The sequence below is a fragment of the Fringilla coelebs genome, assembly GCF_963513975.1.
Source record: "Fringilla coelebs genome assembly, chromosome: 4".
NCBI lineage: Eukaryota > Metazoa > Chordata > Aves > Passeriformes > Fringillidae > Fringilla > Fringilla coelebs.
The window spans coordinates 25,495,671-25,509,787 of NC_140032.1; the positions used below are offsets into that span (position 1 = coordinate 25,495,671).

Genomic DNA, 14,117 nt, shown 5'->3' on the forward strand with positions numbered 1-14,117 from the left:
GGTTTGACAAAATAGTGCATTTAACCAGACTGGCCTTCATCACAAGTCAGCCAAGACAGGTAAGGATCCCAGGGAAGTTTTCCAAAAGATCATCTTACCAGACACTAGCTTGCTCCAGAACACCAAGCATTATATGCTTGCATGTGGTAAAGTGTATTTCATGGCCCCATCAATGTGAGGTCAGAGCTCACCTGACCTAGTCCAATTCCACACCCGAAAAAAGACCTAAAGCTCTGCTGAAAAGCTAAACATGGTCACTGACACACCTGTGTCCAGAGTCAGACATTTGTACAGAGTTTGGTGATGATTCTAGTTCAGAAGACAAAAATGCAAGTACTTAGTCATGTCATGTGAATGACCAAGGCATAGGAACAGGGGTAGATGAAAATCTGAACTCTGGCAGGATGATAAGTTTAAAAAATGCCTGAAGCAGAGCAAAGTTCCTTAAATACAGAGAAAAATGCAACTTCAATATGGAAGAAATGAGTAATTACTCTCATGTCAGAAATTTAAATTATATATTTGCATATGGTCTTGAATCTTCTTAAGATAAAACACGTCAGATAGACTTGTAGTACCCTCAGAAGCTGAGAATTTACCAGCACTCCTTCAGGTATGCAAATACTACTCTCAAATAGCAAATATAATTAGGACCACATAGTCATGACTCATAAAATAGAACTCAATTCCATTTTTCTAGAAAAGACTTGAAAGCTCACTATCACTGCTAGCTGTCAGTAGTGATTGGTTTATGTATCTCTCAAGAATTATCTTTCAGACTTTATGGCTGACTTCACAGTCATCAGTTCCGTTACAATTCTGTGGAAGTGAATTCTTGCATTTCACCATCAGCATCTTCAATGACATGCTTTCTGTGTCACAGGAATTTTCTGGGAAAATAAAAGTAACTGCAAGCAAAAAAATACAGCTACTGAAAATATGTGTCCAAAAAGCATTACCTACTCCTGGTAATCCTGTGGGATACAGAGCCACTGATATTATAGTCCTTCCTCTTTATCCTTCCTAAACTGCTTTAGACATTCTCTTGACAAAAATCTCTTTTCCCCCCATCTATTCTATCTCATGTTTTCATCAATTTCCCCCCCTTTCTGCCTTGCCACACTTGGGCATAATTGTTTGTCTGTCAAAATGCATTTTTCTCTCACACTGAAGGGTGTTTTACTTATTCCCTATATCTTTTTTCCAGTACACCGACCACATACTGTTAAGTTGATTCTTCTTCTGAATACACATGGAGCCTTGTGCTCTTTGTTTTATTTCATATTTATCTGGCTGTTTATAATTTCCTGACCTGCTTCTTCTTTCCCTTCTTCTTCCCTGGTGTTTAGTGAAGGAATTAATTTGGAAATTAATTATAAGGGAAAAGTGTGGGAAAAATATTAGGAATTCTTACACAGAAACATTTGAACACTAGATTAGAAGTATAACCTACATAGGGAAGTTCACTTGGTATTAAATAAGCTTTGTTGCAAAAAAATGAACAATCATAGCAATAACAGATAAAAACATGCACCTCTGGTGTTCACTCCCTGTAACAAAAAGTGTTGCCTGTTTATCTGAGTGTTTGGACTATTAACCTTGTGATATTTTCATACATATCACAAGTATTGGATGATTAAGATCTTTTGAGTCATTACATCTTTGAAGCACACCTCTGAAAGATATTACACACTTTCTTCAACTATCTCTGAAAGATATTAAACATTTTCAGTCCAACTAATTTTAATTGCAATGATACCTTCACTTAAAAGCATTATTGCATTTCTCATAAAATCTTCAACACCTTTGTGACACTTATATATTAAAAACTAAGTCAAAATTACTGAACAATACAACCACACTTAACTCTGAGCACTGAATAGGCACTGAAAGGCACAATCTGACTGCAAAGAATATTTATAGAAATGTGGATTTTTAACAAGAGGAACAACAGATACTATTAAAGCTATCTTCGGGGAGAACAATTTTGTTCTGAGATCCTTACAAATTGGTCTTCTCCAAGTCAATTTTCACATAATGCTGCATGCTGTTTGAAATTACACTGGTCAAATGCTATTAATTCAAATGGATTTTACAGATCTCACAAAATTGTCATAAAGACTCAAAGTGTCTCAGATATTCTTTATCCATCAGTCTCCTCACAAAATACAAAGTTTATCTTCTTTCCTTGAAAGTTCATCCAAACACTGATATGGTCAGACCAGTATAACTGCTGCCTCTACTCCTATCAAGCTGCAGTCCAGAAATCAATTGACAATTTTTCTCATATCTGTCTAGCCAAGTACAGGTAATTCTCTGCACCACTTCAGAGCTGCTGGATTCTCAAATGTATTCAGCTCGATTAGTATAGCAATCTTACTTTGACCATGTCTTTATCTCCATACCTGATGACAAAAATATTCAGTTTTGTAGACCTGAGGCAGAAAACTACCTGTTTCTACAACCCCCTATTTGTGCTACACAATACAGAGCAAGCACTTTGCACAAGTAGCAAAACAAAACAAAAAATACAAGCTGATTTCTGCAATTTTCCAGAGAAATTATTAGTTTTCACATAAAATTTAGAAGGGATCTTGAGAAGTTCACTTCTAGTCAAAGAAGGGCTGATTCTGAATTTAGACCAGGGTGCTTGCCTAATCTAGCTGGTATATAAAATTCCATGGAAAGACATCCAAAGCCTTCACTGGACATCTTGTTCTGCTGCTTAATTATCTTCCTAGAGATTTTTTTCTTTATATCTAGTTGAGATTTCCCTGTTGCAATTCATCACCATTGTTTCTCATTTTCTTACCACGCACCACTAGGAAGTGCCTACCTTTGTTTTCTGGATAGTCTCCCAGTATAAGCTGGGGACTGATGCTCAACCCTCACCAAGCCATATTCTCTCCACTCAGATCAGCCCTTGCCTCTTAGGACAGGTGCTCCTGCTGGACCAGCGTGGCAGCCCTCTCCTGAGCTCCCTCCAGTTTAAACCCCAAACTGGATGCAGTATCTATATGAAGTTTCACAAGGGTTGAGCAGAGGGAGACAGTCAATTTCCTCAGCTTCCTGAATGTGGACCTGATCCCACAGCCCAGGGGGCTGCTGGCCCTCTCTGCTCTCCAGCAGATACTCCAGGTCCTTTTGGAAGAGCTGCTCCCCAGCTAGCTAGCTCCAGTCCTGCTGAGGGGGACTTTCCATTCAGGTGCAAGACCTTAGCACTCATCCTTGATGAATTTTATAATGTTGCTGTCAACCCATTACCCCAGGCTCTCCTGCTCCCTCAGAACAGCAGCCCTGCCTGCAAACATATGAACTTGGTAAAAAAATAACATTTCAAGATGGAAAAAAAAAAAATGTCTTCAAGAAACATTATGCTAAAATCATCATTCCTGATGTTCCTGAGTTCTTGCTCCAACCCAGACAAAGACAGAAATAGGACACAGTTCTCACTTCTCTTTCCTTGCAGCAATTATTTCATCTTCAGCTTACAAACTTGAAGAACAAGCAAGGTTTCACAGAAAGTTTTCTGTCTTTTCAGAGAATCAGGGAACCATTTAGTTTGGAAAAGACCTCTGAGATCATCGAGTCCAACCTTTGACTGATCATCACCTTCTCAACTAGACCATGGCATCAAGTGCCACAGAGTTGTTTCTTGAACACCTCCAGGGATAGTGACTCTACCACCACCCAGCTCAGCCCCTTCCAATGCTTTCTGGGAAGAAATTCATCCCAGTGTCCAACCTGAACCTCCCCTTGCACAGTCTGAGGACATTCCCTCTTGTGCTGTCTCTAGCTGCCTGAGAGAAGAGGTTGACCCCCACCTTTACAACCTCCTTTCAGGCAGCTGTATGTAGAGAGTGATTAGGGCCCCCTGAGCCTCCTTTTCTCCAGGCTAAACAACCCCAGCTGCCTCAGCTACTCCTCACAGGACTTAACCTCTAGATCTTTCACCAGCCCCACCGCCCTGCTTTGGACACCAACTCCCCATTTTTTTTTCTCATAATGAGGGGCCCAGAACTGGACATGGGACTTGAGGTGCAATCTTGCTTTCTCAGCTGGTGAGTTTTACCTTCTTTGTGGGTTTTGGCCACACCATTCAATCAAATAACCAGAATGTAAACAGCCATAGTGCACTGATCATCTAGACAAAGCAGCAGGAAACAAAGGCAGACTTGAACAGGAGGTAAGAGGATAACAAAGCAAATTATAAAACCTAAGTAGATATAACTGAAGAGGGACTAGAGGTATTAAATAAAGGTCAAAATATCCCCAAACTTCTAAGGAAGGACACAGTGTTGATAACTTCTCTGGATATGTGAAATACATACTAACCATGGCAGTACCAGATCTCCTGGAAGTTTCAGACTGATCATCATACAAAGACACAAAGACAGGAACACATAAATCCATGTGTCACACATCAGGACACCATCCACACATTATCTACACTTGACTGATGAAAGGTTAATGGACATCAAATTCAAAATGAGCAGATACACTGTTGATGGGCGAAGTGCTTTGATGGAAGATACACTTTCCACAGTGAAACTAGACTTAAAACAAACCTTTGATAAATGAATGCTGAGAACCATAACCTCAAAAAAAAGATGTTAACCTAATTAAATGCCATCCCACACTAACTATAAAATTCACCAAATTGCAAAGTCAATTTTCTACCTTAAAATATCACCAGCATCTCAAAAAATATATCAAATGAGCAATCCTTTATAAGGCATTTCCAGTCATTTAAGCTGATGGTATTTCAGCATATCCATTTGAACATTTGTTCTAACGCAATTCATCACACATTTCTTATAAAATCTTCAGGTGACAAGAAATCTACTACAACCCTTCACAAAACCAAACATATCTGAAATAGTTCCAAATTCTGCTACACATGAGAGCAGGTGCCATCCTCCTCCCACAAGAGCCAAAGAAATATGCATGGACTGAAGCAGCAACACAACCAAAGACTTCCATTGAATTGCACACTGTAATTGCAGCATAATAAGTAAATTCAGCTTGAAATTACAGAAAAAGCCATGCAACTACAATAACTAGGCAATGACAACATGTACCCACTAGAAATATAATTAATAGGTTCTACTGAAATTTTAGTGTAAAATTAGGCAATTATGGGCTAATCTAAAGGTCAGTTAAGTTAATGAATAATTGTATAGAAAGGTGAATGTACTCTGTAAGAACTAATGGAAATACCTAAACCATGTAATCAAACGCTTGCTGTCTCTCTCTAAGCACAAAATCGTCTTCTCTGATGTTGTGAATTACATTACACATATCTTTAAAACAGAAGAATTCCACCTCTTGTGAGATGGTGACTAAAATTTATGGTAGTCAGTGTTGTCCCCTGTTGGACACAACCCACAGGCCTTCAGCTGGATGGTCCTCACTGGCAAAGCAAGAACCTAAAGTACAGGTCCATAAGTCACCTGCAGCAGGTCTGACACCACCAAATCCACATCCAATGGATGTATGGTGATGATATTAAGAACTGTTCTCCTCCAGAAAAAACAATTAGGACACTTTATTTTAAGAAAAATCTACATAATTTATTCTGTCATGCAAATATAACATTGGACAACGAAATAAAAAAATTTTTTGTGACTTACATTGACAGTTTACCACCTAAATGGACAATTGATGCTACAATTTTTACTAATATAAATTCTATCCAGTCAAACTTTTTTTACAAAGAAAAACTGGACAATAATACTACATTACTACTACCAATAATGATATTTAGTCCATCATGGTACACGGCCTTAAACAAGAAGAAAACCACATTAAAGGAAAGGACTAACAATCTGAGACATCAAATAATTTAATCCAAAGGGGATGTATCCCCTCTGGTCTACCTCAGATTTTTCCTATGCATTATGTCTGTCTGTCATCCTTAAAACAAAGAAAAATTGCTGCCTATAAATTCAGAAACACAGAATCAGCCATTCACACCTTACCAGACATGAATGAGTGACACAGAAAAGGATTTGGCAACCAAGGCAAAAAGAACATGAGTTACACCTGAACAATACTGGAGCCAATCCTGTGAGACAGTATCTGTGCAGTACGAAGCAGCAGCGAAACAATATTCTGTGTGTTCCTTCTTCAGACAAAAAAATGGAAAGTGCTTAGAAGTGGTCAAGCAAATAATTAAATATTTTCTGAAGAAATGCAGGTATCTCAGTTTACTCACGTGAGAGGAGAATGTAAGCAGCTACCAAGTTGTTTCTTAAACTACACGTACCAGGGTTGTGCTTCGAAGATCAGCTCATTTGACTGCAGCATGGGTAAACCCAACTCAGTGGACATTTCCACTGGGCACAGAGTGTCTCCAATAGTGACACATCTGTACACAACTCTCATTTTGGACTAAATCATTCATCCTGCAACAACTGCTTGGAATCTAACTGCCCTGGACCTTCCCGTTGCCCTGAGGTGAGGAGGTTTCTACACCATATTATGAAAGACTAGGCTGGAAAGAGAAAGGCACCAGGGTGGTTTTTTTTTATCAAAATGCTGATTCCTTTAAGAATTTTCAGGATTCACTTGAGATGCTCTGAGTCCTTGGCAGAGGCAGTCAGAACGAGAAGCTTTGATGACTGGTTATCTTGTTGAAGAGCAGATGGATGCAAACCACACTCTGCTCCTGAAGAGCAGCTGCAGCCATTGATCTGTATCTGGAGGCTACCCTGCAGAACCAGAAGTATAACAGACGTGGATTTCCCCACAAAGAGATGGACATGGGAATCCAGTGGCTGAGCCAAGTGTAGCAGGTTACACTGAGAACAGGAGATCCACTGGCTGGAAGCCAGAGAAACCTCAGACTAGAAATACTGTATAATATCTCATCAGATTCCTCCTCATCAAGTCTGTAGGCAGGGACTTAGTTAAACTGAAGGAGCAAGCCTGATAGAGACGCCAGGGTAAAATCTCCAGTTTTGTTTAGCCTCTTATACATTCTTATATAAAACGAGATTATCTCAACAAATCCTACTGACTGGAAAATCCCCAATTAAAGCATATTTTAGAAACTATTTATTTCCATCATATCCATATCATGGAAATTGCCCTCTTCTTTGAAATAAGTTCTGTTCTGCTGAACTCCTGATGACCGTCCTAGTCTCCCTAATTACCTCTTTTAGTTCAGTATTGCTCCATGATTTACCATTTTAGGTTTATATATATATATAAACCTAACTATATCTAAACCTATATATATATAAATTGATTTTTATATATACATATATATTAAAAAAATCAATTTTATACATAGGCCTGTAGGCCACCGAACTCACCACACTATTTTCAGTCTTAAATAGTGTTTGCATGTGTAAAAATGCCAAATAGGGACTTCTGTGTCATATTCAGATTAATTCAGTTGCATCTGAATTACTCTGTACAAATTATTACTATTCAGAGAAATTGTTAAAAAATAAAACTTAGTGTCATTGTCATCCACCAGGCGCTGAAATGCTCCTGTCAGTGTGTTACAGTCATTTGTAATTAGTACTTGTCTCTGCTGCTCTTCAGCAAATAAGTTATGATAGCATTATTTTACTCATGCACATGATCAATTTAGGATGAAGTGCAAGAAAGAGTTATGTAGGTAATTCAAGAAGTGCTACTCTCTTCTACCATAAATGGTACTACAAAAAAAAGGGGTTTGAGACAATCACCTTTGGTTTTCTGTGAATTCAACACATATGACTCTTTTAGTTTATGGATATATGATAGCCCAAACCAAAGCAACTTACTTTCACACAGTGCATATACCTAGCCCATTTAAGTGGTCCTACCTACTAGGTGTTCTCTTTGACTGAGATTAATACAGTTTGTCTAGAGCTTCAAAGAAAAGACACCTCACTATCCTCCTGATCCTCTTGTAATCTATTCTGTGGACAGACTTCTGTCTTCAGGAAAAGAAGTTGAACAAGCTCAACAAGTGCTCACCTGTAAACTTTTCTGTCCAGCTCAAAAAGGCTTAAATTTGCAGCAAAGGTCCTTTATTTAACATCATGCATATTTAACAAACAGAAAGCTAAAAGTAAATGAAAATTTGCTTCAATTTGCTGAGAGCCTTTTCTTTATTTAACAGATTGACATAGTTTGAAGGTTTCCTTGAAACTGCTATAAGAAGATTATGGGCAAAGAATATAAGTGTTTCTCAATATTTAGGTCTCTTTAAATTTTATACCAACAAAAGAAAATATTAACAAACTTTCAATAAAATAAAACTGCATTTTAAACCACTGGGACTGCTGAATAACAAGTTCTTTGTTGTCACATCATGAACAAAGCACATAAGAGTGAGGATAATCATGAATAAACATCACAGATGTTCAAATGAAACAGTAAATCACTATTATCAAGCACTAAGAAACCAACATTGTTATGACAGGCTTAACTCTGATCCAGGAATTTATGTGAGAGGAAAACGTAGGCTGTATTATATATTTTCCTAACAGATACTTTGAAAAGAAAATATTGGTTGACATTTGTACCTGCTGACAGTTTCATTTCAATAGAGCATTTATAATTGCTTTTAAAACATCAGATCACAAAACGAAATGGAAGATATGGCCAAAATTAAGTTAAGCTTAAAATATACTTTTAGGCATGCTGACCTGCACATACCATTTAAAGAAGTATAAATTAGAAGAAAAGTTACAGTTATGGTGTACCTGTATGGGTGGAACTAAGGAAATAACAGTAATTACACTGTCAGTTCTTATGCTCTGCCTATCAATTATCTGTTTATTTGAATTCAGCAAGAATAATGGGTTTGTCAAGCATTTAGGACTGCAGTGACTGCTGGGAAAGTACTCTTTCCCTGCACACATCTTGCAGAAAGGCTCACAGCCCAATTTCTGCTACAGAAGAGATATCTGTGATTGACAAAACTAGTCCTTCAAAATACTGACCCATGAAATTCAATCAAGTGTACTGTCCATTCTGATCTATTAGTGATGGAGGTGAAGAACTGGAGGTAAACAACTGTGTTATGGGAAAGAGTTCCCACACTTTGGTGTGTGAAGTTTGGTGTAATATCATGGAACAGCTTTTGGGGCAGTATCTTAAAAGAATAAACTCTTGGTTGGGCTCAACTTCCAGTGCCCAGGCTTAGGCTTTAGCTCCATTTGTTGCAACTGAAGCAACTTTATTCATACTCAGCACAAAGTACTTTGTGTATACATGCGTACTAAAAATGATGCAATTTGCATCCTTTTAAAAATATGTGTTGAAAAGGCAGACTGGCTGCTGCAAGATAGTTTTAGAAAAACTGGCAGAGTTGGTGCAGCCTGGTCTACTCTTGAGCAAAAGCATTACTCCTGTGTTTTAGTTTGAGCTTCAAGGAAAATCTTGGGCAGAAACTATAGAGAGGCATCCAAAGAAGCAGAAAAATAGTGTTTCCATCCTACTTTGTAGCAGACTTTAAAGAGTGACAAAGGTCCTAAGATCCTCACAAGCACCCATGAATTGCAATGCACTACATACCAGGGAATCATGATCTGCAACACATGTCCATTGGAGAGCACTTAAACGGAAAAAAAAGGAGGGGGGGGCAATCTTTCAAACACCATTTTTCCATGTAGCCTCTGAAAAAAAAGTCAAGGCTGAAAACAGTTGATTCAGATACATGGATATTCATAGCAAAGGTTCCCTTTTATCTGAGATATCCTGGAACATAGAACAAAACAATACATGTAAATTACCTTTTTTTCCTCACCTCTTATCAACTTATTCATAAATGATAATGTTAATGAGATGCATCCATAGTAATCTACACCTAGTTTTATAATCCCAACCACAGTCTGACAAGCAAAACAAAATAACTTTTTTTTTAGCTAGCTCTCCTTTGTAACAAAGTCTTTGAACTGATAAATTACATGCATAGTCTTTCCTCTCAAAACACTTGATAATTTCTTTCACACCTGAGGTACACTATGATCATTAAGAAACATTCTGAAGATGCACAGCTGCACTGGTATCATTTTCATCAATGCCTTTGAAAAACATTTCCATAATTTATCAAGGTTTTAAATGACACAGGTTAAGAAAAATATAATCAGTGGTTTTCTACTAGGATAACACAGCAGCCTTCTGAAGATGAGAGATGTGATGAGATCAATGTACCTCATTCAGTGTGGGGAAGGGGTCTAGAGTATGATGGTCTTTACAAAATGTTTAACAGATTTTTTTTACCCCTTTTTACCTTTTTTTTGGCAGCTTTTACACTACACATTTTAATATCCTCTAGAATGATAACTTGGTCTTTCTTTAAAAGAAACACACACTGAGCAACAGTCAAATACCCTTTATATATACCTAAAGTGCTGCTCCGTGATTTTTATGAGTGTAACCTGTGGAATGGTTCACATTAGTTCTGCATCATCAATGGAGTTAATTATCACATTGCTTTTCGTTGTTATGGGTACTAATAACACATGTACACAGCTGTACCAAACTGCTGTTTCTTCAGAGGTCTCCAGCTCAATTTTCTTAACTCTTCCCTTAAAACGCACGTTTCCAACTTCTGGGACTTGAGCATCTGCCCTGCTCCATCCCAGGCGTGAGGCGGATCCCCCTCCCGAGCGCTGCAGCGGCAGGAGCCGGTGCCCCCGCACAGGTCCCGCTGCGCTGTGGGTGCCCCGCCGCAGCAGCCGCAGGAGCGGCAGCGCCAGCCGCGCTCCCGGCCCCTCTCCCCGCAGCCGCCGGCGGGGACGGGCGGCACCGCGCGGGGACCTCGGGGCGCCGGGCCTCCCTCGGCACGGGGAGACTTTTCCAGCACCGAGCCGAGCCTGCACTCACCAACCCGCCCAGCGAACAAGTGGGATGCGGCTGAAGTTTTACTTTGCCGGAGCCGGCTCCCGCCGCAGCCGCCCGCGGGAGCCGCAGCGGCAGCACCGACACCTTTTCTGGTTGAAGTTTGGCGGCGCAACACGCCGCCCCTCCTGCTCCTAGCCCTGACCCTCCCGGAGCCCCCGAGCTGAGCCTGGGGCGCGATGCGCAGGTACCGAGCCCCGGCGGGGGCAGGTGCGGGGCCCCGCCGCACTCACCCGCTCCCCAGGCGCACGGTCAGCAGCAGCAGCAGCAGCCGGGCCCCGCGGCGGCGGATCCAGCGGGGCGCGGGGCCCCCCCATGCATCCATGAGCGTGAAGGCGCTCTCCCTTGCCCGAGTTTTCTCCGGAGAGCCTGGGAAATTGCGACCCTACCGATCCCACCACCCCCCGGCACACGGCAGGGAGAGAGAGGGGAGGGGAGGGGAAGGGGGAAAAAAAAATAAAATAAAACACCCAAACAGGTAGAAACCCACTCTGCAAGGACCGAGCAACTCGCCCAATAGGCTCATCAGGTTGCTTCATAAATTATCCTAAAAACTGCTGGACGAATCAATCCCTAGCAGAGGTGGAGCCTCCTTTACTAGAAGGGAAACATGCCTGGGAGAATGGGTGGCATTGATTTGGTATTTTTCTCCAAGGAGGGAAATGAAATAAGACCTTACCTATATACATATACATGTAAATATAGATAGGCGAAATGCGTAAAATGTTAAATACATGTTTAAAGCTACACATATACATTTAAATATTTCCATTTTTGAAGCTACTCAGAGGGCGACTCTCAGAGAGGCAGCCGGTCCGGTCCTGCCTGCCTAGCGGAGACCCGCAGCCGGGAGCAGAAGCGCCGGGGGATGTGCACGGACACCCGGGGGGACTGCGCGTCTCCACGTCCGGCACGATCGAGATTTGGAGGGGGGCGGCCCTAGTCGCGGGGAGGGGGGCATCCGCCATCCCCTCGTTCGTCCCCAGGAGAGGGAGCACACCCCTGCAGCCGCAGTCCCTAAAGCCGTGCCGGCGCAGGCGGCGTGCCGGGCGCGCAAGGGCAGCCGCGGGAATTGCGCGAGCGGCGCAGGCTCGGCGGCTGCGGGCGGCTCTGCGCGGCCGCGGAGCGCCCCGGGGGGGACGGGCGGGAGGCGGCCGATGCGCCGTGCTGCGCTGTGAAATGCGCCAGGGCACGCAAAACGCGAGGGTACGGGGGTTTTTCTTCTTTTTTCCTTGTCTCCTCTCGGCTGCTCCCTCCTCCCGGTCTCTCTCCTGAGACGTAGGTGGGAAAGTAGCCAGACGTGATCCCCAGCAAGCCCGCACACACACACCCGAACCCGAGGCAGAAAAGCGCCGCGGCAGAGACCACAGGTTCCGCGCCGGCAGGCTTTGACCGGCGGAAGGGGCGAGTGGGCACGTCCCGGCGGCACCAGCGCTTAGATAACGCGTATTTCTCCTCTCGGCTTCAGGCTGTCACCAACCCAAATCCCTGGCCCCGGCGGTGCCCTTGTTCTCAGCTCTCTACAGGGCACTTACGGAGTAACCTGTGCACCGAGTTCTCGGTGGAAGTAGCAAACCGTTTTACAGCCATCATCATCATCTTCCTTTGAGTCAAGATGTCAGTGCACAGAAATGTAAATAATCTCCCATCCAGTGGTTCTTCCTATGAAAGGCAGTGTTATGTCTTCCTTACACACCATCATCTGGTTATTATTTTATATATACAGCTTACTGCTTTAATGGCTAAAGAAACTCACCATGCTTCAGAGAGCTGCAGTACATTAAATGAAAATTCAACAACTTGAAAATTAATAGCCAGTCCTGGGGGTACTGGCAGACGGTAAAGGCACATATTATTGCATGACCTGAGGTCTCTTTACTGGTGGATTAACACAGCAGGCAGCATCCTAGCATGATGGCAAAGGCATGAGCTCAGAGCATATGCATTTATTACAGGGTAAGTGCAGAAGCAGCTCCTCTGCTGCAGCTGGTGGCACTAGCTCCAAGAAGCAAGATTGCTGTCCGTCTCAGCAAAACAATGAGCACAGCCCACCTCCAAGTCCATTTCTCTCTGGGAACTCCCTCTGCCCTGAAAATGGCCATGGTACTTTAAGTTTATTATAAATTTATCTGTCAAACTGACTGCATTTTGCAAAATATGCAATGAATGCTTATGTCTTTGCATTCTGATGTTTTTGGAATCATTAAAGCTCTTTACCAGTCTATAAAATTCCACCCTGTCACTGAAAGATATGCAATTAAAGTAACTACTGCAAAAATTTGACATAAGAAGTTTAAGCATACTTACAGGATTCCAAGACATTTTTCTACATGAGCAGTTTGGAGCATCTGCTTAAAAACTTAATTTCACCCCTGTGATGATCCAGCAGCTTGCTAACAGTGGAAGAGGTGGACAATTACACCTAAATAACATGTAGCATGAATAGTAAGAATTGGCATTTTTCATTTCATTTCGGGGTTGAGAACTCTGAGGCATAGAAGTACTGTTAAAAAAATTAAAATAAAAGCAGTGCAAATGATATTTCTCAAATGACAGAAAACTAAGGATGACATCTAGACAAGCTGGTTTCAGGTAGTCCCAAATCTGAATTTTTCTTGTACTTTCATGTAAACAATTGAAATCCATTCCTCTAAAAACTAGAGGAGAAATTATTCCATAATTAAGTAAAATAATAGATGAGAAATAGGTATAAAAATTTTGAAAAGCAAACAGGGAACAGAAAATAGCAAAAAAATCTTTCACCATCAGAAGAAAACATGAAGGGAAAGAAATCAACTCAGATTGTCCGTATTCCTAAGGAAAATAAAAGAAGCAAAAAATGAATTTTAAAACTGCAAAATATAAAAGAGAGTATCAAAGAAAAGCTGGGGAAATCACCTAGTTGTGTGTCCAAAGGAGATGTTGATACAGGACAATACACTAAAAGATAGTTAGTGAGTTAGTTACTAAGGCCTGCCGATATTTCTCCTCTGCTTGGCACTGGCACAGCTAACCTAACAGCAGTATGTAAATTCTCAGTTAAAAGCACCTTCTGATGCTGAAAGTAAGAAGGTCATCTTTAAAAAAAAAACACCAAGATGAAGAAACCAGTTAATCATGTCTCTTCAGACCTGCTAGGCATCATTTCAGAAACATAAAATTAACCAAAGTTAAGCAAAACTGTAGGATTCACACCACTAGTAAGAAGGAACAAACCAGAATGGCTTCTGCAATGGAAAACCACGTCTCTATCTTCCTCAATCATATTT

At 41.3% G+C, this 14,117-nt stretch overlaps 1 protein-coding gene across 2 annotated transcripts in view; it reads right to left on the reverse strand.

The window, feature by feature from the left end:
* The window catches only part of GABRG1 (gamma-aminobutyric acid type A receptor subunit gamma1), a gene marked incomplete at both ends in the record, with an annotated part of 50,803 nt that extends 39,630 nt beyond the window's left edge, over positions 1 to 11,173 (reverse strand). For both annotated transcript variants that reach the window (XM_084204498.1, XM_084204497.1), the window contains one exon: positions 11,082 to 11,173. In XM_084204498.1, coding sequence (XP_084060624.1) covers positions 11,082 to 11,173 — 92 coding nt within the window. The remainder of the gene's footprint in view (positions 1 to 11,081) is intronic.
* Between the last annotated feature and the right edge of the window lie 2,944 nt (positions 11,174 to 14,117).